The 27491-nt window shown below is 36.8% G+C and overlaps 2 protein-coding genes across 4 annotated transcripts; both read right to left on the reverse strand.

The window, feature by feature from the left end:
• Positions 1-562: 562 nt before the first annotated feature.
• Positions 563-5073, reverse strand: gfi1aa (growth factor independent 1A transcription repressor a). Of its 2 annotated transcripts, none has more exons than XM_077219265.1 (7): positions 4967-5073; positions 3194-3357; positions 2923-3108; positions 2240-2622; positions 1390-1527; positions 1139-1304; positions 563-966 (listed from the first exon to the last, which is right to left on the reverse strand). In XM_077219265.1, exons 2-7 carry the CDS (start codon positions 3297-3299, stop codon positions 788-790), a joined length of 1158 nt encoding a protein of 385 aa, XP_077075380.1. In that variant the 5' UTR covers positions 3300-3357; positions 4967-5073; the 3' UTR covers positions 563-787. The 2 variants fall into 2 exon arrangements, with proteins under 2 accessions (XP_077075380.1, XP_077075390.1); XM_077219275.1 differs by having other exon boundaries at positions 4846-5023.
• Positions 5074-5753: 680 nt separating this feature from the next.
• evi5a (ecotropic viral integration site 5a) lies at positions 5754-25863 on the reverse strand. Of its 2 annotated transcripts, none has more exons than XM_077219242.1 (16): positions 25651-25863; positions 25309-25434; positions 24010-24163; positions 23706-23933; positions 23557-23631; positions 23342-23467; positions 22040-22183; positions 21227-21316; positions 21050-21141; positions 20912-20972; positions 20670-20723; positions 20465-20584; positions 19380-19475; positions 19137-19286; positions 12304-12450; positions 5754-6355 (listed from the first exon to the last, which is right to left on the reverse strand). In XM_077219242.1, the coding sequence occupies exons 2-16, from the start codon at positions 25395-25397 to the stop codon at positions 6266-6268; spliced, it is 1716 nt and encodes a 571-aa protein (XP_077075357.1). In that variant the 5' UTR covers positions 25398-25434; positions 25651-25863; the 3' UTR covers positions 5754-6265. The 2 variants fall into 2 exon arrangements, with proteins under 2 accessions (XP_077075357.1, XP_077075356.1); XM_077219241.1 differs by having other exon boundaries at positions 19380-19520.
• Positions 25864-27491: the final 1628 nt, after the last annotated feature.

The following is a 27491-nucleotide window of genomic DNA, read 5'->3' on the forward strand; positions in this document are numbered from 1 at the left end:
AATTCAGATTGTGTTGTGCGTCATAGAACATGAATGTTTGAAAAAAAACGCTTCATTCTTCAGAGTTTCTGAAGGATTGTTCTGTCTGAAGAATTGTATAATAAGTGCAAGGTAATGCTCTTAGTGAAATTTCAGTTGGATTTTGGTCCATATGGTGGGCCTAATATAGCTTGATGAATGCATGGAGCTTGTGTTTGGCTTAAGACAGGCTAAAATAAATTCTTTTTTTTAAACAAAATCTTTTAACCTTAAAATGCTGTAGCTAATATAGCCTACAGTGCAATATATATATATATATATATAATTTTAGATTAAGAATATGTGGTTGGTTAATTTATGTTTTCGTCATAAATTACGGTACCTCAAATGTGAATTTGAAGTCGATATGTTGTTTGACAGTATGTTGCTAACAATTGCTATATCTGCAACTATCACACTTTCACAAGAATATGAGTTTAACATTGACTTCGCTTTAGCCTACATTGATATGACGTAACATTTTTATCCTAAACCTTTAAAAGGCCTATGTATTACGAAGTAAATAAATATTTGAGAGTTAGTATTTTGTTTGTCCATTTATTAAATATTTTGCAGGAACAAAATATCACAGCTTGTTATAAAATAGCCTACTTGGAATTGTGTAGGAAATCTCTGACATCAGCAAATTCGTTATTTTCTTAATCCATAAAACCACAACATTAGCCTACCTTCTAATTCTACATAGTGTCACATGCATGTGCAAACAAACAGATGAAGGGGGGATAAAACAAATCATTTTTTGTGTGCATTATTTTAGTCCATGCTGCGTTTCTTTGTGTCTCCTCAGATCTACTTTGCGCTGAAATCCTTTGCCACACATATCGCATCCGAAAGGCTTGAATCCTGTGTGTTTTCTGCTGTGTGTGATGAGGTTTGAACTCTGACTAAAGGCTTTGCCACACACCTGACACTTGTGTGGCTTTTCACCTGGAAAATATATGAAGGGATTTTAAGTCTCAACAAACTTTGACAGATGGATAAATCGTATAGCTATTCCATTACACAATATTTTTGCAAACGCGTGCGCAATGTAATTCAAGCGGTTCGGCTTTAATTAGCCCTATATAAAATATTTAGTTTTTATCGAAATATAAATCACCTGTATGAATGAACGTGTGTTTCTTCATATCTGATTTCTGGTGGAATCGTTTTCCGCAGTACTGACAGGGATATGGTCTGGTGTCCGAGTGGATGAGGAGGTGCGTCGACAAAGTGGACGACCTCTTGAAACTTTTGTCGCAGATTTTGCAGCTGAAGACCCTTTCCTGTAGGTAAAGAATGTGATTAGTAAGATTTCCCAGTCTTATAATTCTGTAATAATTAATAAATGTTGTGGGAATGCGAGCATACTTGCGAATGGACAGCTTTATGTTGCTCCAGGCTGACCGCGTGGCCGAACGTTTTTCCGCAGATATCGCACGCGAAGGGCCTCGTGCCACTGTGAGACCTCCGCACGTGAACTTCCAACCCATGAGGGGTAGAAAACACCTGTTTAAACACAAAAGCATAACTGTTTAGAAAAAGTAAGTTTAAACAGTCGTGATTTAGTTTACTTCCGTGTGATCTTAAAAAGTATTTTTGTCTAAAGGCTGGAGTTCTGCATAAAGAACCTTGGGTTATGTCAGGGGTTCCAATCATGTGATCATTTTAATGATTTAGTTTTAATTCATTGTTAATTCATTTTTAATTGTAGCCTAATAGGCCTACAATTGTATGAATGGCTCGTACACATGGGGGGGATGAAATAACCCGTTAAACGTAAAAGTAATAGGCCTATGGAATAATTAAAGAAATTTCTCCTTATAGCAGACAGAACGTTTTTGACATTAAGAGTTCTTTAAAATTGAGTCAAGAACCATATGATTTAATTTATTTCAGTTAGCTATAACAGTAAAAAAAATTGTGTAGAAAAAAGATTCATTCAGAAATTGCTTGTAAATTTCAAACCCAACCGTTGGGTTTGTCCATAGGCCTGTTTGACCCAAACGTGGGTTGAAAAAACCCATCATTTTTTCAGAGTGCAACAATTTGAACGTGAACTTTTTAAGTAGAAAAACTAAAAATGTATATTCAAACGTAGGCTATTCTAATAATATTTGTTTTATTTTCAGCGTCTAAACGTATTTTTTTAAGGACAAACAGCTGATGTAAATATATGTAGCTTAATAATAGAAATGTTGATTTAGCCTATTATAGGTACCTTAGTGCATTTTACGCATTTGAACGACCCGCTTAGTTGATGTCGCGTGGACATAATATCAGACTCAGAATCGATCTCTGCCACTTTAGTTGAAATCTTGAAGTCTGCATAAAAGCCTCTACTATCCAACAGGTTAGTGTTAAGAGAGCCATAGTCCTGGTAAAATCGGCCGGATTGTGCTGAATTAATGAGAAGATGGGCATCCGGCCTTCTGTCCATGTCCTCATGCACCCCCATTGATGTCTCTGAATCCGCAGAAACACGGTTGCACGATTGAATGAGATGTCTGAGCTCGGATGTTGAATGGGCCCACACATACGGACGGAAAGACAAGTCAAAAGGCTGCGAGTCGCCTGGAGAAGGCACCGGGCATTTATCCAGATCTGGAGTGAGATATGTTTTCAAAAGGAAAGCGTTATGATTATTTTGCATAGAACATGTTAAATTAGTATGCACTGTAAAAATAAAAAATAAAGTTGCTGCCTTATACATTTTTAAGTAGGCCTACAATCAACTTTAATGTTTAAGTAATTTCAACTTAAATTACATTAAACTGACTTTAAAGCATGAGTTGAATCTTGTATAACTTACAAAAAAATTGATATATTGCTTAACTTATTTTGATGAGTTAAAGCAATGTAAAAACATATGTTGTCATAGCGTATTGATCATATTATGCCAACCTGGAGAGGTTCCGGATGACAGGGGCCTCCAGAAGTCCTCATAGTCGGATGAGCGGTCACACACGCTGCCCTCGCAGCTCAGCGGGGACTGTTGAGAGGAGTGATCCGCCGTGCACACCATGCTGGCTTTAGGGGAATGATTACCCACATCCACCGGGCTCTCGGGGATCTGCCCCGTTTGACTCTCTAAACCCAATAAAATTCACAATGCATTATCCGTCGCTGTTTTAATGAACGCTTTTCATTGCTTAATTAATATTGATAACTGTACCTTGGCACGTGATAAGTTTCTCAATTGGGATGCCGTTGTCGTCCAGGTAACGGGGTTGATGATAACTGTGCGCCCGTTTGCTCTTCACCAAAAATGACCTCGGCATGTTTACTCTATGTTATCAGGTTCAGGGTCACCAATCACTCACGGTTCTCCAATCCTGCCTGAAAAGTGGATTTCGGCCGGTGTGAAAAAATGCACCTGATCTTCACAGAACTCAGTACAGCAGCAGCAGGTGTGTGTCAAATCTCTATCCTGCAGCCTTTTTGCAATCAAAACCTCCCAAATAAAGCAAAAGCGATTTGAAGTCGAGGCACTGCACTCACTGCACGGCGAACTTTGTTATAGGCTCCTTCTTGGCTACTTGATCTCAAAGCCTTATTGAGTAAACTGATCCACTGTCAGCATAATATATATGAGCATCGAGTCACTTCCAAGTAACAGACTGCAAATGGGGCCCAGGGTATTACTGCCAATAACTAGTAGGTTTTGTGCCGGTCGTTAATAAACTGATGACGATACTTTACATCGAATTCCATGCGCAGGGAATAAACAATTAGTTTCAAATAGTATAGCCTAGCATTTAACACTGCATATTTATTTCCTTAATAATAAGGAAGAAAATGAGACAACATAATTAGGCTATTCGGTTTAGCGATCTCTGCGTTACGCACAATATTTGCATGCTTATTCGATTAGCCTATAGATTTATAATAATTTAAATAAAATTTGTTTAACTGGATAATCTCTGTACATTTATGTCTTCAGCTTGCGCAATTATTTTGGAAAACAACGAACATTGTTATAAAACGTGTCAAACAATTGATTAGTCCAAGAGTTCAGCATTCATGAGAAATATTTTCATAGCTATACAGATTTGGTACGTCCAAAATTAAATAACTGTCTTTTGAATTGATAATGATATTGTCTGGAAAATAGGCCTATGTTTGCCTACTTTTTGACAATGTATATTTTTCTGTTCGTTATAGGCTATTTATAAACCAATAAAACATTTTTATTCACTTTTAATGTATTCGGATATCAACACTTTTCATAAAAATATTCTTCCAATGCAGCTTTATGCATTAAAGCAATGAGCAAAAATATGAGACGATAGAAATCCCAACTAATCTTTAAAGCACGTGAAAAAGAAAAGAGCGATTACTATAATTATTATTATAAATAGCCTAAAGAAGAAGTTTACTGTTCTTGAATAAATTTAGGTGTTAAATCTCATTATTTTTTTAGAAAGCAGAATGAGACCGTAATATTGTCAAATGTTACCTTTTCGATTTAGTTTAAATTCCATTTTCCATTTTTGTTTTAATCTGAAGTTTCCCAAAGACCCCCTAACACCCAAATGAGCTAAACCCCAGTTCGAAAACTCCTGCATTAGGAAACGTACTGTTCTGCCAGCAGCTGCAATCACACTTTAACAGCATTGATGGGCCTCGTAGAGTTTGTATAAACTGAGCTGACACACACCATAAGAGTCCAGCAGTCAGATCAGATGTTGGAGTGAATGTGCATAGGAAAAACGTTGGCGCACCGGCTGTGCGCACACATAGACGCCTGAATCTATCGCTACACTCTGGTTAAAATGGTCTAGAAAAGTACGTGCAGAAGTTAAAAAAAATGTTTTTGAAGCTTACCTCGGCCAGTGCGTCAAAGATAACGTAGGCTATACTTTATCCAAAGCGAATCATTGAATAGTTATGACACCTGACTTCTGCGATGATAAATGTAATATGTCTGAGTCAGGACAGGACTCACCTGTTGCCCTGCTCCGCTAGAGATGATGTGACTGCTGCGCGCGACCTGCCTGTCTCCAGCTACAGCAGCGCGAACACGCGCCTTAAATACACATGCTAACTTCCTGAACGCGACCGTGTTTGATCATGTCTCACAGTCACAAATATTTCACCCAATTCTCATTTGCCTGCAGCTACCTAACCTCATGCATTTTTATATCAATTGAAACAGAAATGATCAGTCTATAAACTGCATGTTACGATTTAGCCTGATAGACGCGCAAAGTGATCTAAATCACAATAGGATTTTTGGCTTGTCTGTGTGGGGCGGTTTTATATTTGTCCCAGGTGTGGTTTTCTGCAATTACTCTTCCAGGAATAACATCCCAGCCAACGCTGGGTGTTATTGCATATTCAAAAATACATAAAGAATGCAATTCATTGAATAGGCTACCTTATGATGAACATTTAATTTTAAATGAAAATATTTGGTTACACTTTATTTTCAGGTGTCCGTGTTAAAGTGTTACGAAATATTTTTTAAATTTTTTATGTATATATAGGCTATATTTTTTTATTTATGTGTATATATATATATATATATATATATATATATATATATATATATATATATATGCAATATAATTATTTATAATTAATAATGAAATGTATATAAAGTAATATTAATTATAATTTCATTATTCATTATAAAATAATAATAAAGAAAAGCCTCATTAAAATGATTATTTCTCTTGGTATATATATTACTACAGCATTCAACACAGTGTCAAATATTATTTATAATAGTGCATAATACATTTGTGCAATTTATTGTGTACTAATTAATTTAAGACAGTTTCATAAACCCTATATGTTTGAAACAGAAGAGATGAACCCCAGGGCGTAAACACTCAAATGCAGATTCATTTGACGAAATCACTGTTGTTCAATCTGTATGGTTTTCAGTACCAGTATCCAGTAGTAAGATGTTTATTGCTGACCATGTGTAAGTGACTAAAAACTCTTTTCACAGTGTCACAGTTCTAAGTGCAATGTGATGTTTCCTTAAATGTAAGATCTAAACAAATTTAACAACCTTCTTTTTTGTAAGAATGCCTAATCTTGTTGTCACTTTTAAGTGTTAATGGCAAAACTGTCACAGTGAGTCTTTGCTCATGACACTTGATGTGTTGCAGCATGATTAACAGCTGGAGCTGTGAAGATCATATATGGACACTGCAGCAGCGGCTCGAGCTCTTAATAGTACATCTTCACTGCTTCTGGAGACAGGCTGACGGGACGTTAAGGCTGCTGTCCATTTTTAGGTGTCATTGTGCTCCAGAGAGGCGGATGTGGAAGGCCTCAGCGTGGTTTGAGAAAATGACGTAGTACTCTTGGAGAGGATCTGAATCTGTAAAGAACGATCCTGTATTATACAAAAACTGCATGACATTTCACAAAACCTGACAAATAAGGGCTGATGATATTAACCCTAAAGGGATAGTTCACCTAAAAATGAAAAGTCTGTCATCATTTACTCACCCTCAAGTTGTTCCAAACCTGTATTCACTTATTTCTTCTGCTGAATTGAATAATATGAGTAACCAAACAATTGATGGGCCCCATTGACCTTCATAGTTTGGATAAGAAAATAAAATACTATGGGCCTGTCAACTGTCTGGTTTCTGACATTCTTCAAAATATCTTCTTTTGTGTTCAGTAGGAAGAAAGAAACTCATACAGATTTGTGATGAGTAAATGAAGACAGAATTTTCTTCTTTTTTTTTTGGGGTGAACTATCACTTTAAATTTCAAGGTACACAGCACTAATGTTTCTACATAGATATGCATATACAGAATTAACCAGAATTGACCACAGTTGCTACTGAAAGGCGTCACTTTCCTATTTAGGCAGAAAAAGTGCATTTTTTTGTTTCTGCCTCTGTTATCTTACATCTGATAGGCCTATAATTCTTAATATTCTGTTGTAAGTCTGTATAGTAATGGATTTAGTGCCTCTCAGATGCCATAGTGACCTGTAGAGTCAGATTTTCACTTTTTTTAGAGGTGTTTTTTATGAATAATAATAATAATCATTAATATTTGCATCGTAATGTTATATGAATATTTTCAAAAACTCGATAAAGCCAGGAAATGGCCCATAAATGATTTGCAAATATTGATAAGAATAATTCCGGCACTGTGGTCTAAATTATCTTATGATGAAAGTCCTCTGTCTTCAACCCCTTTAGATTAAAGCTAATGGCAGTATAAAGATCAAATGTGGAGCAAAGTCAAAGGACAGACAGTCTAGTTCTCTCACAGTCAACACAGAGTGTAAACGTGACAAACCTCCTCCTCTTCACATCAAGAACAGGAAACCAAAAGACAGACTTGAACAGACAGTTTGACTGCAGCATAGGTCAAAACTTCAGAAACACTAAGGTCTATATTTCTTTCTCGTCTTTCTAGGGCTGAGCCTATCTGCGTCTCATTAGGGAGTACGTGATTGAAATAGCTGCATGAAGCAGCCGTGATAATGGTTTGAGGTTTCTGGGTTCTCAGAGCGTTGTTCACTCTGTCTGATAGTTATGAGAAGAAAGACTGAGATGTATACAAGCTTTCACGACCACAATGTTATTTCTGAATTTGAGACTACAGCTCAACCAGAGCTCAATCAGAGGTGGTGCATGGCTTAGCAGCTCTTTAAAAAAGGAGACATTGATTATAGCCACACACATCGCTCCATTCAAAACCATGCATGTGAGAATTACTGACACGAAGAAGTCTTAAACCCAACAGCGTTATATTTCTGCATCAATAAGGACTGATTCAAAATCTTCTACTAAACATAAATATGTTTTAACAACAAGTTTATGAGCCAAACACTGTGCTATCAGCATAAAACAGATTATGAGAAATAAGTATCAATCAAATTTAATCAGACTGGTTCCCCTTACCACCGTCAAAACCACAGAAAATCAGTCAGAGAGCAGGCGGTGTTGAGGGGGCGCTCGCACCTACAGGTTATCTGATAGCGGCAGTTTCTCACCAGACCTCAAATACTGACAATGTTTCTGTTCGCTTCAGATAGGAAAGAGTAGGAAACTTCAGGCTAAATTTATGCGTCAGAATCAAAACAACTGGAGAGTTCCTCTAGGGGATTTGGTCAAAATCAAATTTCTTCATAGTATTGGAAATAAAAGCCAGCTATCGGTATTAAACAAGTTTTTTTTTTTTTTTAAAGATGTCCAAAGAAGTGTCTGTGTGTTATCTGGTGTGTGATAGTCATTTCTCATGAAAATGCTCTTACTCAATGCATTGAGGTCTATTTTAAACATGAGGAGGAAAAAATAAACTAAAAAAAAGTTTTTAAAGTACATTTAGCCTCTTTTCCATATCTAGCAAAAACTTTTAGAACTGAATTTTGTATATGAACATGAATATGCGAAGACAAACACACTATATACAGACAACAAATGTAAGTGACTTAAAAAAGAAACAATATGAAATTATATATGTATATGTGTGTGTGTGTGTACATATATGTAGTATATATATATATATATATATATATATATATATATATATATATATATTTATATATATATATACACACACACATAAACATAATATATAATGTACACACATATATTAAATAAACTTATTTTAGAATGACAGCACTAATATATATATATAGAGAGAGTGTGTGTGTGTGTGTGTGTGTGTGTGTGTGTGTGTGTGTGTGTGTGTGTGTGTGTGTGTGTGTGTGTGTGTGTGTGTGTGTGTGTGTGTGTGTGTGTGTGTGTGTGTGTGTGTGTGTGTGTACATTTTACTGGCATAATTCTTATATGTTCATATACAATTAATTTAATTATATATTCAATTAAAATTTCTCAAAAATATTGCTAAAAAATATGTTTTCTTGCATCACACTGTTTTTTCTGTCGATCAAATATTATTTGAGATTTAAAAAAATAAAAATAATAATAATTAGTCTAGTAATAACATGATAATACGCTTATGTTCCACCGGGTCAAAACTGACCCTGAATGCGAGAACAGAATAGGCTGCAGCTTTTTATGCATGTACAAACCAGTATAATACTGACAAAATATTGGGCATTTTATTTAACACTGTAGGAAATCACAAACTAAGTTTCCAGAACAGATGATTCATCCATATATACTGACTGCTTTTTTGTCAGATGGCTTTATTCCCTTCTTGTTGCACCATGTGAACAGCAGTTTATCTCACTAGCACCTTTCTGACAATACTTTGTGGCAAGACAATAATGAACCAGGCCGCACGGTTTACCGGTTACAATGGAAGGAGGTCTTCCGTTATCTTTGTAATCAGCTATGCTCATCGTGAACCTGCACGCCAGGGTTTCTGGTTGTAAATCTACTGAACAGTGGGGTGCTACAAATCACATGAAGGCAGACGTGTTGAGAGGTGCTAAGAGTTTCCTGGCCATTGTGTGGCTATTTGAGAAAATGTTCTCTCAATAAGGAGAAGTTTGGCTCCACAGCATGTGTGGATGATAATGGCTCTGACGGCTTATCGCGTGACACGTGTATTTGACTAATTTTATTTCAAGTAAGAGGTTTTGTTTTGGTTCCTCTGTGGCTTGTTGTGCTGCAGTAATTAGCGTTAGCATGTCTGTTAGCTTAACTGTGTGGCTTCTGACACACTGACAGCAGAGTATATTTGTAATCTGTGGTCTTATTGGAGAACTAATTTGTCTCGGCTAGACGAGATGTGTAAAAGGTGGCTAGTAAGTTACAATCAAAATTGAGAAAATCTGATGATTGCAAAAGATAGACTTTGTGCTTTTGTGCAGATCCATTTCCCTGCTTAAAGTCAGCATGAAATGAAAATTCAGCCTATCAATTTTGTAAATGCATGTAATTGCATATTGCAAATACATATATATATATATATATATATATATATATATATATATATATATATAATTTTATATTTTTTTTAACTCGAAATGTTTATTTAAAATGTCATAATTCTGTTTAGGCCCTGTTCACACCAGGAACGATAACTATACAGATAACTATTCTGATTATCGTCCGAACCAACGTATGATAATGTTCTGTTTACTATATGCAGATGCTAGATTTTTTTGTCTGCCACATTGCCACAAATGCTCTAGCTCTTTAAAGCAGGATGGATTCTGATTGGCTGTCAGTGTTTTTATCGTTCATCAGCTGGAAAAAATAGTTCTGAAAGTGAACCCAATGATATTCTTCTTTGTTGTTATCGTCATAGCTGTGGTGTGGACTTTTCTATTCTCAGAGAATTGGAAAGATTTTTAAAACTTTAGAGTTATCCTTATAGTTAAAGTCCGAGTAAACTGGCCTCTACGCTCAGATGTACATCAAGAAAAGATGTGTCACTTCCTCAATTTCATTGCGACTTTAAACCTTTTAAGTGATAGTTAACACAAAAATGAAAATTCAGTTATTATTTACTCACCTTCAAGTTGTTCCAAACATGTATGAGTTTCTTTCTTCTGCTGAGCACAAAAGAAGATATTTTGAAGAATGCTGGAATCCTGAAAGTTGACTGTAGCCATTGACTTCAAATGTATTTTTTTTTTCTATGGAATGGCAACCATCAACTGTCTGCTTCCCAGCATAATTCTTGCTGTGTTCTTCGTTTATTCGTTTGTGTTCAAGAGAAGAAAGAAACTCAAACAGGTTTGGAACAACTTGAGGGTGAGTAAATGATGACAACATTTACATTTTTGGGTGAACTATCCTTTTAATTTCACTGAAGCACAACATAGGATGCAAACAGGCTGCTACAAAAGCAAACATGTCAGCAGTGAAGTAACATTCAGTGCTTTGAAATCAGATTCAAAGTAATCTGAATCTTTTCGTCTACCACCATCACGCTAGACTAGACCATCCGGCAGAGAACTCTTTCAGAGCAACATAAATGCAAGCAAGCATTTGTTTCAGATTACTGTTAAGTGAGATACATTGTTGGCATTTTCTTGCAAAATCACTTCTGCATAAAAGAGCTGATAGACAAGTGTGATGTTTAGGCCTGGTCTGAGTGTGTGAACTACGCAAGCATCTGAAGACTCGGCCAAGAGAGTGAGAAAGATGTTATCGTAGCTTTGCTTCTAGAAAAAGCAGAAGATACCGCTTCCCTCAAGCGGGTTTGGGTGATGAACAGACAGGCCACTCTTGCACGAAGTCATGCGTTGTTGATGAATAAATATTACTATATTTATAAGTATATATACTTATAAGTATATTATAAGTATATAATTAGTATATAATAATATAGTAATAAATATTACGATGAATAAATATTACTAAATATTTCCCCTACTATACTGCAGAATTTCTACCTATGCGTAATTCAAAGCATCCTAACAAACTGCATCACAGTGTGGTATGGCAACTGCACTGTCTCAGACCAGAAAGCCCTCCAGCGTGTGGTCAAAACAGCCCAAAATATTATTGGTGCTAAATTGCCCTCGATGCAAGACATTTACCTTAAGCGATGCCTACGAAGGGTAAGATGCATTATCAAAGACACTTCTCATCCCACCCATGGACTATTCACTCTTCTCCCATCTGGGAGACGATATAGGAGCTTTCGCTGTCGCAGATTCAGGAACAGTTTCTGCCCATCTGCGGTCAAGATACTAAACACTAAACATGAGAAATACTACATCAGACCTTGTTTAAAAGGGAAAAAGAAGGCAATAATTATTATTATTTTTTTTCTTCTTGTATTTTACCATCTGATGCCATCTTGCACTGCTGTGGTCACTGGCCAGTTACATATACTCTAACCTCCAATTTTGAGACATTGTATTGAGCTGGTCTCTGCAACTGTACTTTATTAGCTTTTTTGAAATGTTTCTTTTTAAATTATTACTACTGTTTGCACTCCTGGTCAGATGCTAACTATGTTTCATTGGCTCTGTACTTGTATTTTGTCAATGACAATAAAGTGAATCTGAATCTGAATAATTTATGTTTAATGGTTTCATTTATTAAACATTGAGTATTTTAATGTTTATGATTGGCCCCATTCATGTCCATTGTAAGTGTCTTACTGTTAGCCAGAAAAGTGTGGACTTATTGGAAATGATTTTTTGTGGTAATCAACATTATGGCCCACCCCTCAATCCCGTCAACTGAGGTTAACTTGCACTGAACCCAGAATAGTCCTTGAACACAGAGCTGGGATGAGTGAGAGAACTTTAATGATGCTCGTGGTCCAGGATTAATTTAGCCTGAAGGAAGTCAGCGAGGCTAAATGACACTGTAATTAGACACCTCCAGACTGTCAAATAGCAGATGATGTCAGGTGTGGTGTTACCTTGTATTGAAGAGCTGAAAACTGTTGTCTGCTCTGTTGTAATTGGCTGCGCAAATCTTGGTGCTGTGATGTCAACTCCTGTAAATGATCTCGCTGACTGTTTATATGCGCTTCTGTACGCTTTAGCTGGTCGCTGTGAATTTTGTCCTGTAGTGATATAATAAAACGGATCAAATTAGAGGACTGAATCAAGTCACATTTAATGTGAGGACATTGTTTAGCATTGATTTGCAGTACTAACAGTGTAAGAGATTTTAGTTTGTCAGAATCTGATTTAGGAGACATGTCTCATGCTTCCCTAGACATTTCAAAACTGTAATGTTTCCCAATCAGAGATAAGAATAATTTTGAAATCTCATGACGCATAGAAATGCCAAATTAAATTCTCAACTTGGTAACTGTAAAATATATCGGCCTATACATTTGAATAAAATAAACAAACAAACACACAATTAACATATTAACTAAAAAGTTGTCGGGTTATATCTGAAAAAGTGGAAAGAGGACAAATACTGAAATATTGAAATGCAGTTATAATGCACCGGATTAACCATATTCAGTTAACTGTATTTTTCTGGTATATTACTGTAGTTTTCTGGATACGTCCAGTGACTGCGGTGAATAGTGCTGCTGCCAACAAGGGAAAGACCTTGCGACAGCCTGGAGAGACAGCTGACAGGAGGAAAGAGACCCCAAAGGGGCTGGTAAGGGTTAGTTACACCTTGTCGGCAGTATCCAGCTCTACGTTTACAGGATGCTGGAGAGACCCGCCAAAGGCTTCTGAGAAATTAAAGAGGAAAATACGCCTAGAGTCTGCGAGAGTGGGGGCGGAAAATGACTCAATGTTGGACAACATGGTTAACGACTTTGGAATGGAAACGGATATGAGTATGGAGAGTAATTCACAAAAGACTAGTTCAGGGTCTGCAGTTAGCAAAGTCATTGAACTCCAAGCTTGTGTCTGTGGCTGGAGCAAGGCGACAACGGACAGGGGTTTGAAGATTCATCAAGGGAAAATGAAATTCTTGAGAGAGAAGGGACAAGGGCCTCGCATTGATCAGTACTTCTTACGAAGTCAGTCAAGTCAGTCGAATGAAATCCAGCGACAGGAAGCAAACCACAGTTCGCAGGATATCAGCAACCCTGTCATAGAGGAGATGAGGGTTTTCACAGTTAGTGATGAACATATAGATACTTGTGAACCCGGTCAGACTAACCAGCATAAGAGAGAAAAGAACGTCAACGGGCATAGGCCTGGAGTTAGATGGCCAAGAGCTTGTGAGAAAACTGCATGGGACACGGTAAGCACAGATCTATTCTTTGCATTTCAAAGATTAACTGGTACAGTAGAAAAGAAGCTGGATAAATTTGGGGACATCATTTACGCATATGGAAGTGAGAGGTTTGGTGTGAAAAAAGGAAGGAAAAGGTAAAAACTACTCCTGGAATGTCTAGACGGCAGCAGAAAATTGAAGGGTTAGTTAGAGAAAGGAGGCAGCTGAGGAAGCAATGGAAAGAGCAGAACAAGGTCAGAAGGAGGGCTTCAATCTACAAAGTGTACAAGAGTGCTTCAGGAGTTCTATGAATTCTGTGGAAATTGCTAAAAGTGGCATGGAAAAAGCAGGTTGTACCTAGAGCATGGCGCAGAGCAGGTGGAGTCTTTATACCGAAAGAAAAAGATGCTACAAGCATCAGTCAGTTTCGTCCTATTTCACTATTAAACGTTGAAGGTAAGATTTTCTTCAGCATTATTGCTCAGAGATTGTCAACCGACCTATTAAAAAAAATGGCTTCATTGACTTCAGTTCAAAAAGCGGACATTCCATTCCAGGATTCTCAGGATGCTTAGAACACATCAATGTTATCTGGCAACGAATTCAATCAGCTAAAAAGGAGAGGAAGGAGCTCCATGTGACATTCCTGGATTTGGCTAATGCATATGGTTCAGTGCCACATGAGCTTCTTTTGGCAGCATTTGATTTTTTCAGGGTACCGATGTCGATACCAAATTTAGTGAAAGCCTATTTTGGAGATTTGCAATTTAGTTTCTCAACTCCAGAATTCAGCACTACATGGCAATGCTTAGAGGTTGGAATAATGGCAGGATGCAAAATTTCTCCACTGGCTTTTACCATGGCAATGGAAGTAATCATTGGGGCATCAAAAAGGGTTGTAGGAGGAGAGCGCTTGGCTTCTGGGATGCGACTACCACCAATCAGAGCATATATGGATGACATGACAACCATGACTACAACAGTAGCCTGCACTAATCGGTTATTGGGTAAGTTAACCGATAACATTGAATGGGCACGAATGCAATTTAAGCCCTCTAAATCAAGGAGCATCTCGATAATTAAAGGCAAAGTAGTAGATAAAACATTCTTCATTAATGGTGAGGCAATACCAACAGTTTCTGAGAAGCCAGTGAAGAGTCTTGGGAGATGGTACGATGGGGATCTGAAGGACACAGTTCGAGTGGGAGAAGTTAGACGACAAGCAGTGGAAGGGTTGAAGAGCATAAACAGCTGTGCTCTACCAGGCAAACTAAAACTCTGGTGCTTTCAGTTTGGTCTACTGCCGAGGTTTTCTGTGGCCACTGACTGTGTAAGAGGTTTCTTTGACAACAGTGGATAAGCTGGAAGCGTTAATAAGTTCATACATCAGGAAATGGTTGGGAGTTCCACGCTGCCTCAGCAGAGTGGGACTTTATAAGTAAAGGAATATTGCAGCTGCCGGTCTCTGCTTTAACCAAGGAGTTTAAGTGCGCCAAGGTCAGACTGGAAATTACCTTAGTAGAGTCACACGACAAATGTGTAATGGAGGCAGCACCTGTGTTAAAAACTGGAAGAAAGTGGTCAGCAAAGAAATCTGTGGAAGAGGCAAAGGCTGCCCTTCAAATTGGTGATATCGTGGGACAGGTACAGCATGGAAGAGGGGGTTTTGGGCTCAGTTTAGCTCCTCCTAAATGGCACAAGGCAGCCCCAGCTCAAAGGAGGAAGCTCGTAGTCAACGAGGTGCAAAAGCAGGAGGAGAGGATGAGGTGTATAAAGGCCATTTCCCAGGCCAGGCAGGAACATCTGGATGAGATGTGGAACAACTCAAGATGGGCTGGCAAGCCCTTTGGTCAATCGAAGAGAGTAGGATCAGTTTCCTTATCAGGTCAACATATGATGTTCTCCCATCACCACAGAAGCTAAACCTCTGGGTAGGAGAGGATCCCTTTGTGTTCATCACCTGCCACATTAAGGCACATTTTGACAGGATGTAAGGTGGCTCTTAGCCAAGGTCGGTTTACTTGGCGTCATGACCAAGTACTCGGATGTTTGGCTTTAGCATTGGAAGACAAGCGTAACATGACCAATAAGTTGCCACCTGTTCTAGCAAAACATTACACACAGAAGACAATATTCCTCCGCCCAGGCGAGCAACCACCAAGAAAAGGTGTTAAAACCAATTCTCGCTCAGGACAACTGGAAGCTGCTAGGGACTGGAAAATGCTGGCTGATCTTAATCAACGGCTTATTTTTCCACCTGAGTTTGCCGACCAGATATTGTTTTGTGGTCTGGATCAGCACACATTGTTCAACTGATAGAGTTAACAGTGAATGAGGATTGGTGTTTGGACAGATATTGTGTTTTGCGGTAGTATGCCATACGGAACCGTTGCCACTGACCGCTTTAACGTCCGCAGTGGGGCTCGGCAGCCTTAGTCAAACGGGTTGGCACGTATGGTCGGGTTGTGAGAGATTGTGGTTAGGACACATGTGAACTACAGGAGCAACCTCAGCAGCAAGAGGGAGGTAAAGGTCAGTTAGCTGGGCTGAGTTGAGTGGGGGACAGAGGGGGGTAACTCTGGGACGCCAGAGTCACTGTCGAGCCCTCTTGAGGTGTCGTGGGCTAGTCGACGAAACACTGAGGACGGAAGGTGCCCACTTGAAGACCCTAGAGATGTTCCCTACTCTGCTCAATCCAGAAGGTTGTCATGAGGGGACCGCACTGTGGTTGCAGCCGTTGTGTGTGCAAAATACACTGCAGCTATTAACAACAGACAGAAGGAAATTCACATCACCATTTGGAAAGAAGCGTAAATGGATGGAGAAGCATAGGTGTAAAGCTACGTCTTAGTTGGTGCTTATCTTGGCGAAAGCCGAGTACAAATCAGCATGAAGTTTTAACATCTACTCTTGTGTAATGGAAATCATTATTCAAATGCAATTATTATAATAAATGATTATGAGGTAAAGAAATAAAAAGTTTTAATTAATTAACTTTATTTAACTAAATAATAACCTTTTTTGTCATGCAGTGCCGTTTTTTATTTTTCTAGTTAGTTAATCACTGGGATTCATTAATTTCCCCAACCCCACCACAAAGGCATTTATGCATAATTTAAAAGTTTATAAAAAAATAACATTTCATAGACATATTTCACACTTAATGCGGTCCATGTATCTCAAACAGTAGGAAATTATCAATTCCAAACTTGTAGGCCTAACATAGAATTTTAAAAATATATATTTTTGATTCATTGTTTCATATTTCTTTTAACTTTTCAAAAGCCTAAACTTTTATCCATTTTCAGGTTTAAATTACCACATTACCAACATGACATATTGAACCCTATGTAGTCTTTTTTGTGGTCCCATTGAGGAAAACAGCTCATTTCTAAATAGCCTAATAATGTTATGTTTTTGAAAATATAAAAATGCAGAACGTTTTCTGATGGGTAGCTGTTTATGGGTAGGATTGGGGAAATAATGTACAGTTTGTACAGTATAAAAAGTATTATGTCTATGGAAAGTCCCCATAAAACATGAAAACATGTTTGTGTTTGTGTGAGTGCGTGCGCGCGCGCGTGCGAGCGTGTGTGTGTGTGTGTGCGTGCGATCTTTTCCTCGTTGTTGTAGCTCACGAATTTCCGTTATTGTGATATGTTTATGACCCTGACTGTAATAAGTTTGAAAAACGCAAAAACTGATAGCGGTAACTCCTTTTTTGTTTCTAGATAAAGACAACAAGAACAAACTGTGATCTGTCATCCATTCTATCACGCAGCACGACTGAAGCGAAACGGATTGCGCGATTACACTGCGCTGTTGCCTTGATCTGCGTCGCTGTCATCGGCTCGTGATGCGCAGTGCTCGCACGAATGCTTTGTCCAAGCAGCGCGCTCCTTTTGACTAGCGCAGTTTAATTTTCACACTTTAATAGCATTTATAGCTCCTCAAAAATGATTATTTCAAATTGTAGATCAGTAAATAGATGAGAGAGACGTTCCAATTCGCGTACTTATGCACTATTTATGCTGTTTTGTAGTAGGCTAGGCCTAGCTAGTGTGACAAAAATTCTGAATAGAAAAGGTGCACTTTAAATACCCGGATAGTGCACTTAACTGAAATAAAGACTGCTAAATAAGTATGTTCTGTATGACCATTCTGTCATTATCATGTGACCTACCAGTGTCAGTTACGTTGCTTAACTGCCGCTGCGTCCAAAATCGCAAACCGTCTTGAATACGGTCTTATTTTGAATAAGTAGCCTAATTATTTCCCGACCTTTAAAAAAGTATGTTCTATATAGTATGAATGTAATCTGGACATACTACATTTGCAATTTTGTTATTATCATGTGACCTACTAGTGTTGTTTCACTGTCATTCACAAATTCTCTCCCATGGCCTTATGTGATAGTTAAGTGTCCATCAAATGCACACTTCAGAATCTCGACGGAAGTAGTAGTAGTTCATATAGATACTTTTTGCCTACTCTTTTATGAGTACTGTAAATTCGTACATCTTTTGTCACTACTGTTTTTTGCCTATTATATAGCAGGAAAAGTAGGCTATGTGATTTCAGATGCAGCTGAAGTGTGGAAGGTTGGCTCATCTGTTGTAGGCTATCTTTAATTACATCATACACTACATGGTTGAGTACACAGTGTATAAGTGCATAGTGTATAGTGTTCATCTCTAAATAGGCTTATTAACCCTCAGCGTGGTGCGTGCCAGTGTATGCATAAAATAGCTGCCGAGTCGACTATATATTTCATCGTATATTAATATACATTGTACTATAATAAATTCACTTAAAGTCACAATGAGATCAAAATGTTCTTCTTTTTTGATTTTGCAGTAGGCCTATTTATTATAAATTATTTTTATACTTGAAAATAATTTTTTTTTAAACTTTAATCAAAATCACTTCAACCTCCGTTTTTTTTACCTCCCCTCACTCTTGTATCATGTCTGAATTCACATTACTCATAAAAGAGTAGGCAAAGAGTACCCGAATGACCTGGTTCTTCTGGTGAGATTCTGAAATGTGCATTCGACGGACACTTTACTATCCCATGAGGCCACGGACGAGGATTTGCGAATATTAGTGAAGCAACATAACTGATGCTGGTAGGTCACATGATAATGACATAGGGGCCTAATGGCGGATCTAGTACGTCCAGATTACATTCGTACAACACAAATTCATACTATATAGAAGTAATTACTTATTCAAAATAAGTAGCCTACAAGAGAGTATGCGATTTTGGACGCAGCCAATCAATTCTCGATAGATAAAAATTAAGTTCCGTCCTAAATTTTTTCTTGTTCAACAAGCCATTTCACTCAAATATAACGTTACGTCAAAAGAGGGGAACAAAACACAACTTCTGATTTATGCCGACGTTATATCAGAGTGTATTGTAGTGTCATATTTGACTTGACACCAGTTCCAGGAGTAAGCGACCTGAACTAAGCTTTGGTTGCTTGCTCTATTGTTCCTCATATCGCAGTGCATCAAGCTGTAAACCAGCAGATCTGATCATCTGAGGGTTTTAACCTCTGTTTGCAGCTGCAGCAGTTTGTGGCGACTCTCTTTAAGCGCGGCCTGGGTGAGCGCTTCCTTCAGTCTTGTGCTCAACAGCTCCACCTGCAGGTCATTCTGTGCACTGCTGACCTTCTGCTGACCTCCACAATGCACCTGCTGCCACTGAGGGAGACACAGTGACATTGTGATGAACCTTACTTATGGTATATTGAACACTGAATATCCTCTTTTTTTTCTATCCCCATCCAAAGTTACCTGCCATTTCTTTACCAGGTCTTTAATGTGCTGTTTCAGCTCTTTAAGCCCTGTGAGTGCCTCTGCTTCCCGCAGTCTACAGCTGATCAGCTCCGTCTGCAGATACATCACACTGTTCTCATCAGGCACAGTGCTGCTGCTCTACAGCGCACACACACACACACACACACACACACACACACACACACACACACACACACACACACACACACACACTTATGATTACTAAAACAAACCCACGTCTGTCTAAACATCAGCAAATAGTGATATCTAATATTCTTTAGCTCACTATACATAATATAGTGCTGCAGGGATGATGCATTTTTGTAGGCCAAAACCCAGAAACAAACATTTTAGCACTTCTGGTTTAATCGTCCTGAAGTCAGTGAGTTTTTTGAATGGGGTTTTTGGTTAAATGTCTGAGATAAGGTCTGTGCTTTAAGCTCAGGATATTTTCCTGATGAATACGTTTTATTCCATGACCTAAAATACATCAGTAATACCCCCTTTGTGAGTTTTTTCAACTTTTAATTTGTCTTGAAAAAGTCGGTTTCAAACAAGTGGTTAAATGTTTCAGAGCTTGTATGGGACATTAAACATCATCACGCCGAACAGATTCACTTATAGTCTGCTTTCACAGCCTCATTTGCTCTTGCAAACTATTCTGTTTCACTGTGATAGTTTAGTTAGTTTCACTAACTAATATATATATATATATATATAAAGACTGAAAGAGTTGTTGGAAGCTTAGTGGTGGTGATGTTGAAGTCGTGTGATCGCGATGTTAGCTTTTTACTTCTGGCGGAAGTATTTAGACTTCAAAATCTCTTATAGTTGTATTCGTTTGTGAAGATTATCACAATGAACGGATGTTCAGGAATCAAACTTTTGCTTATGACACTGACAGAGCTTATTTTCTGCAATAGAAAAAAATCCTATTGGGTTTTTGTTGAGGGAACCAAGGTGACTTTCGAGTTAGCCTACAAAAATATTCAATCTGTGCAGCACTCTATAACTGTGCTTAATGCTTCATGTTAATGAATGGAAAACACGGGTTTGCATAAAAGATTTGACTTGACTTTGACCTTTTCTATCTGCAAGGTGTTCGTCTGCATCTCCTTTAAAGTGTTTTGTGACCTGGCTGCATTTAGCAGAGATTTCTCCAGCTCTTTCTTCATCTGCGACACCAGTTGCTCCGAGCACCTCTGGAAGGGCGGCACGGTAAGAACATGAACATTAGAAAAAATGCATTAGCATAACTTTAACATAAAGCCACTGCAATAGCCTCACCTTCTCCAGAATGTCAAGTCTCTCCTTTAAATGTTTGTTCTCTGAGGAAAGTCCCTTGAGAAAATGCAAAAAGTAAAACTGAGCTCTTGCAAACAGTGGCTGAAAATGGCGATTCATAACCTAAAGACAGATTGTTTAATGCTGAGAAATACTAGGGTGAATTCAGGGTGATTGGGACACTTTTGCCATTGAGATGACTTGGAAAACGTGTCCCAATCAACCTGAAACAAACACGCACTCACATTTAGTTCCTCCTGATCCTCCAGCTCTTTAGTCTTGATAGATGTATACTCTTTTCTCAGTCTGAAATGAGTGAAATACACCAGGTAACAGGCTAGAAGAACTAGTAAAATTAGGCACAAATTGAAGGAAGAGCTTACTGTTTCATTCTGCTGGAATTGTATTTAATTTGATACGCTGCTTCAATCATCGCATCAGGATTTGATTCCCATGATTCTAGATTCTGCAAGCACTGAAAAAAACAGAATTACTCTGAAGACCAAGAAATTCAAAGAGGCAGTATTTCAGGGCAGTGTTTGTTCGGAGTTGTCCATTACGTTCATCATTCCCTCTTTATCGAGCTTGATGAGTTCTGTCTGTTTCATGTGAAGCACAGCTAAACCAACCCGGAAGACGATCTCCAAACCCTACAGACACATGCGTATATATCATCACTCAGATTGTCCATTTAACTGCATATTTAGATGCTAGTGGCAGTGTTGTTGTTGTTAAAGGTGCTCTAAGTGATGTTGGGTGACGTCACTTCTTGTTGACGTTTAAAGTATTGTCAAACAAAACGGAGGCTAGCTCGACCCTCCCCCCTCCTTATCCGCACACTAACCCCCCAAACCGCACCCCCAAATCCTTCTTGTCGGTTATTGGCTGGAACAGTTTGTTATGTTTCGTGGTGCGGGTTAGCTGTATGTGACTAAAAAACGCTTGACATCGCTTAGAGCACCTTTAACTAAAATAAAAATCTTTTTAGGTAATTGAAATAGTTAAATTAAAATATAAATATAAAAATTAGATGAAAAAAGGCAGTATATACTGATGTAAATAAACACGTTTAAATTGAAGTACTAAATTCGATTAAACTAAAGATGAAAAAAATTCGAGTTACATAGAAAAATAAAACTAATAAATATGATAGAACCACATAAAATCACTAAAACTTAAACTAAAACCAATAACATGACAAATAAAAGCTAATTCAGAATATGAACAAGTACTTTATTAGAATATAAATAATAATAAATACTTATCTAGCTCATCTAAAAATCTTAGCTTATCTATTACCTATAGATATGAGACATGACATTCAGTGTGAAGTGATGGGTTATGGTGGGATGTTGTGATGTGACTGAATGTACCTCACACATGAAGATATCAAAAGTCCTCATGGCCGCTGTGATAGGCAGAGATGAGAGGAGGATGTTGAGAAACCAGGATGAGGAGAACATGGAGGTGTGAAAACCCTGACTCTGGAAGTGGGAATGAAGCTCAGGAAGCTGCTCCTATAAGAGAGAGAAAGATATCTTCAGAAAGCAGATGACCACGAACTGTAGGGGAGAGTGGGGTAAGATGTGTCACACCCTTTTTCTAAAAAACATACTGTGTGATGTTTTTTGTCATGTGTCCATGCACTGCTAAGCAATTTTATGGTAAAAATCCGGTTATTTCCATTTTGTAAAGTAATTTTTCTCCATGGCAGGTAAAATTAGTTTTATGTCCAAGGAATTTTTTTCATCATATACACTACAATTTAAATGTTTGTGGTCAGTAATATTTTTTTTTTTGTAAGGAATTTGAATAGTTTTATTCAGGGAGTATCTAAGGATGCATTGATTACATTTATAATGTTACAAAAGATTTCTATTGCAAAACAAATGTTCTTGTCAGATTTCTATAGATCAAAACATCCTGGAAAAAAGGTATTGCGGATTCCACAAAAATATTAAGCAGCACAACTGTTTTTAACATTGATGATAATAATAAGAAATGTTTCTTGATCAGTAAATCAGCATATTAGAGTGATTTCTGAAGGATCATGTGACACTGAAGACTGGAGTAATGATGCTGAAAATTCAGCTTTGCCATCACAGAAATAAATTGCATTATAAAGTATATTCAAATAGAAAACAGTTATTTAAAATTGTAATAATATTTCACAATGTAGCTGTTTACTGTATGTTTTATCAAATAAATACAGCCAAAGTGAGCATAAGAGACTTCATTAAAAAAATCTTAATAACCCCAAACTTTTAATCGTGCATATATATCTTGGTGAATTACAGATGTATAAAACAATGTGAATTTATTTATTTATGCATTTGTTTGTTTTAATTAATTTTCATATTATTTTATATTTGTATATTATATATAAAATATCATTTGAAATCTAGAATTTAACAAATTTCTCATTGCTTAGAGGACAGCACTGGTTAAAGAAATAAAAATGACACAGCTTACCCCACTATCCCCTATAACACCAAATCTGGACATCTACGACTCAGAAGTTCTTGTCATATGTATAATTCTGCCAATTCGGAAAGATACTTCAGCAGATCATTTGTAACAGGCTTTATGTAGCTTACTCAGCTCAAGGGTTTTGGAAGGGACATTTTATAAATAATTCATGTGCCTTCAAATAGAGCAGAATTATACTTGTTTACCTGAATCATAGAGTCAAACTGGTAAATGCAGCAGCCAAGCTCAACCATACTGGATCTATAGAGCTCCCTCATTCTGAAGTCCTTCATCAGCCTCACAAAAACGCAGAAGGCCTCCTCCTCAGCCATCTGAAAGATCATCAACTCAATTCATAAACTACTAACTACTATAATTAAATGCAACTATAATTTTGATTTAAAAAAAATCAATTCATTACCTGTGTGAGTAGCAGGCCTACAATAAACACACTTCCCTGGCAGTAGCCAATCTCTCGGTCTAAGACTGAGTAAGCCTGCAATAAAAGCCACACTGTGTTATCTATACTCCTCAAATGCATAAGTATAATCATATTCTCGCTCATCTAACCTTCAGCACATTAAGCAGTGGCTCCTGGCAGGTGGCGTCCCGGAGCTTCTGAAAGAGCTGGTGTTGTGGGAGGATGCATGACAGGTCTCTGTGTATCAGCGTCTCAGAGGGACAGGAGCTCTTCAGCAGATCTGAGTAGTGCTGTGAAACGGCCACGTTCTGAGCGTCACACAGCAGCTGCCACACCACGGGCCGCAGGTGAGCCGGGACACCCCTCCTGATCAGCACCTGAAGGGGACACACAAATGACACACTGCTCACTGATGATTATACACTCACATTGAAATCACGACTTGAAACTGACCTTGATCTGTCCCACTTTTCTCTTGCTCCAGTCGTCCCATTCTTTAATGACATGACTCCATATGTCATCGTCGTAAGAGAAGGTTTTAGGCGAGGTGGGACTTTGCAGGACCCGGCTTACAGAGTAAAGAGACTTACTGTCTGTCTCTAGCAGCCTGTTTAGCAGTGCAGATAAGATTATGTGTATTCGTCAATGTCAAATAGAACTGAGTTATTAATTAGTAGAGACTAAAGTAATGACTTAATACTTACATACTAAAGCCCGTACTTCTTTACAATAATACAAAAGGAGAATTTAAGCTATGTAAAATAATGTAAAAAAACTTAGATTATAGATTAAAAATGTAGTAATATTAATAAAAAAATTAAATAAAAATAAATACATTTGAGATGTATGATAAACCTGAATACATTATAATGTACGTAGTCTATTTAAAAAACATCTAATAATGTTACAAATAGATAAATAGCATACTTTTAATAAGTAATTTTTTGAGATGTGTGATAAATTAAACATTAATGTATTATATATATTTAAATACATCTAATAATGTTTGTTTGAAGCTGAATGTAAATAAAAAATAAATTAAACAAACAAATAACACTTGATCAAAATTTTGAGATGTATAAGCTTGAATATATTATATATGCATAGTCTTTAAAATTCTTCTGATAGAAATGTTTTTTGATACTGAATGTCAATAAAAATTAATATACTTTTGATAAGTGCTGATGACATGAATATATATATATATATATATATATATATATATATATATATATATATATACATACATACATACATACACACAGCTATTTAAATACATCTAATAATGTTTGTTTAATGCTGAAAGTCAATAAAATGAACTAAACAAATAAATAAACATGAATATATTAAATATACAGTATTTGTAATACATCTGATAGAAATGTTAGTTTGATGCTGAATGTCAATAAAAAACACAAATAAATAAATGTACTTATAAATAAAAGTACTGTTTTGAGATGTATGATGACATTATATTATGTATGATATATATTATATATACGGTATTTGAAATATACATCTAATAATGTTTGTTTGATGCTGAATGTCAATCAAATTAAATAAATTAAACAAAAAGATAAAAACAAACAAATGAATAAATACCTAAATAAAAGATGTTCTTTAAACTTAACCCTATAGAAAGCATCATTTGGTGACACAGTGTGGAAACAGAGACGTGTCACTAATGTAATGTGTAACTTTTTAGTTTAGATTGTTGCTTCTAGGAAACAAGGCATGGTGTGACGAAGTGACCTGTTCTGTTCCTCAAGTTTAGCAAGTAACTTCATCTCATCTTCACTGAGTGGGGGGGGACACAGAGATGGTGCGCTCAAAGAGTCCATCTGTAACGCTCAGAGTGAAGCAGGACCTTCTTGAAACCTAAAAAAACATTTAAAAATGTCAAAAACAAAAAATGCAAATATCCACTTATGGAAATGTGTGTGTGTATGTGTGAAGTTGATAGAATCTATATAATCATATAAGTACATTGCTTTTTTTTATAAATATGTTTCATATCTTGCATATCATATTTTATGGCATTTGCTGTATATCAGGATCACTGGCATAGTAATTGTGAAAACTGGGATTTCTTACCAGTGTGTGATATTCCGGTAATTTCGGGGTGCAAATGTCTCCACAAAAAACTTTCCTCTGGTTTCTGTCAAACTTAATCTAGTGACACTGTCCGTCACACCTGTTTCTTTTCCATATCGCAGAGGGGGAAAAAACACAGCAAAAGAATCACATGCTTCTTTATAGCAGAGTCTCACAGGCTGATCAAAGTTCCTCAAAGTAACAGTTCTGCCTGTGACTCAGGAGCTTGTTTTTAAAGTGACCTGACTGAGAGAAAAACTTCCTCTTACAACTTCTCATACTTTTTAACAGACAAATATGGGCCCCATTAACATTCACCTGTGTCTTCAACCGGTTAGCCTGGAGAGAGAAGTAACTGCATGGTTAATCTTGTCCAGTTCTGTGAAACTTTGACAGATAAGCTCCCTTATGCAGCATAAGCATAAATCGTTTACTGAAACAAAAAGGAAGGTTTTTGGGTCAACAGGGCTGTGTGTCAACAGACACTAGATTGATACACATCTATGTTTTTAGCCCCACCCTATTTTAAGGAAGTCGATAAAGTGACATTGATTTGTTTGCAACCCTAAACCTTTTTCACACCACGATATGAACTGTGACATTTACTGTGATAATGCTAACAAGTATCAACTAATGCATGTTTTCAAGAGTCATTGTCTATTTGTATAGTCTATATGTATTTAGCCCCTCAGAAGTATTTATTTACCGTCTGTGATATTGTATATTGTCGATTATTGATATTGTTAATTGCAACTCTTGAATAATAAATATGCTTGCACCATGATTTCCTGTACATTTTCCTGTCCAAACCCTTGTGAAAAAAGAGTACACTTTTGCATACTTTTAAAAAGAGTACTTACAGAAATGATTTAACTTTAGAAGAATATATAAGTGCAAACTGAATGTTATGTTTTTTGGACACTTAATTGCATTTGAAATGCTTGTAGTTTACTTAAGTGGGAGTTAAGTACATCTTTCATTTCATAATTGTCTTTGAAATTTAAAGTGTACTGAATGTACTGACAAGCATTTATGCAACTAAAATAATGTAATTTCTATTGAAACTTACACATTTGCAATTCGGTCAAATATATCAACCTTAAGTGTAATATCATCAAATAGCACACTACCGTTAAAATTACAATCAAGTATTTTACAAGTGCTTGTTAGTAACCACAACAACTGATTATTAAAACATAATGATGTAAAATGCACTTTAAAGTAAAACTTTTAATTTGACATCAAAGGGACTTTTGTAAGTGTTAAGAAACAATCATGAAAGTGGACTCCAAGTACACTTAGTCAGCTTTTTATTTAATTTATATTATTTTATATGATTGCAAGTATGTGTTTTACTGTTAAGATTTGAAGTAGGCCTAAGTGCACATTCAACACAATTAACACTACTTTTTTTTTTTTTTTTTACAAAGGAAAGTCCCTCTATATCACTTGAGCTCATTCAAATTGGAAATATTTTTTGATTACCCATAAGAACCTGATTCATTTTTAAAATGTATAATAAAACTTATTTGATTCTTAGAGGATTCTCATTTGATCCCATTAGGATTGCTTTGTTAATTTGTTCAAATCGTTGAATTCTACATATAAATTAATTTAGGAAATGAAAACAAATTAATTGCTTTCCTACCAGCATACAAATTTAAGTGCTTCATTCGCTATTTTAATATTTTTTTTTTTATGATTGAAATGTTGAAGTTTCATGCCCGTTCACACAGAGGACGAGAACTATAAGATAACGATAAATATATAGTTCTAAAAATCATTCCCAATATTAAAGAATGGCAGAGTTTACACAACAGCTAATAACGATAACAACAGAG

The sequence above is a fragment of the Siphateles boraxobius genome, unplaced genomic scaffold (genome assembly GCF_051911475.1).
Source record: "Siphateles boraxobius isolate OS27281-9 unplaced genomic scaffold, OSU_SipBor_1 1, whole genome shotgun sequence".
NCBI classification, from domain to species: domain Eukaryota; kingdom Metazoa; phylum Chordata; class Actinopteri; order Cypriniformes; family Leuciscidae; genus Siphateles; species Siphateles boraxobius.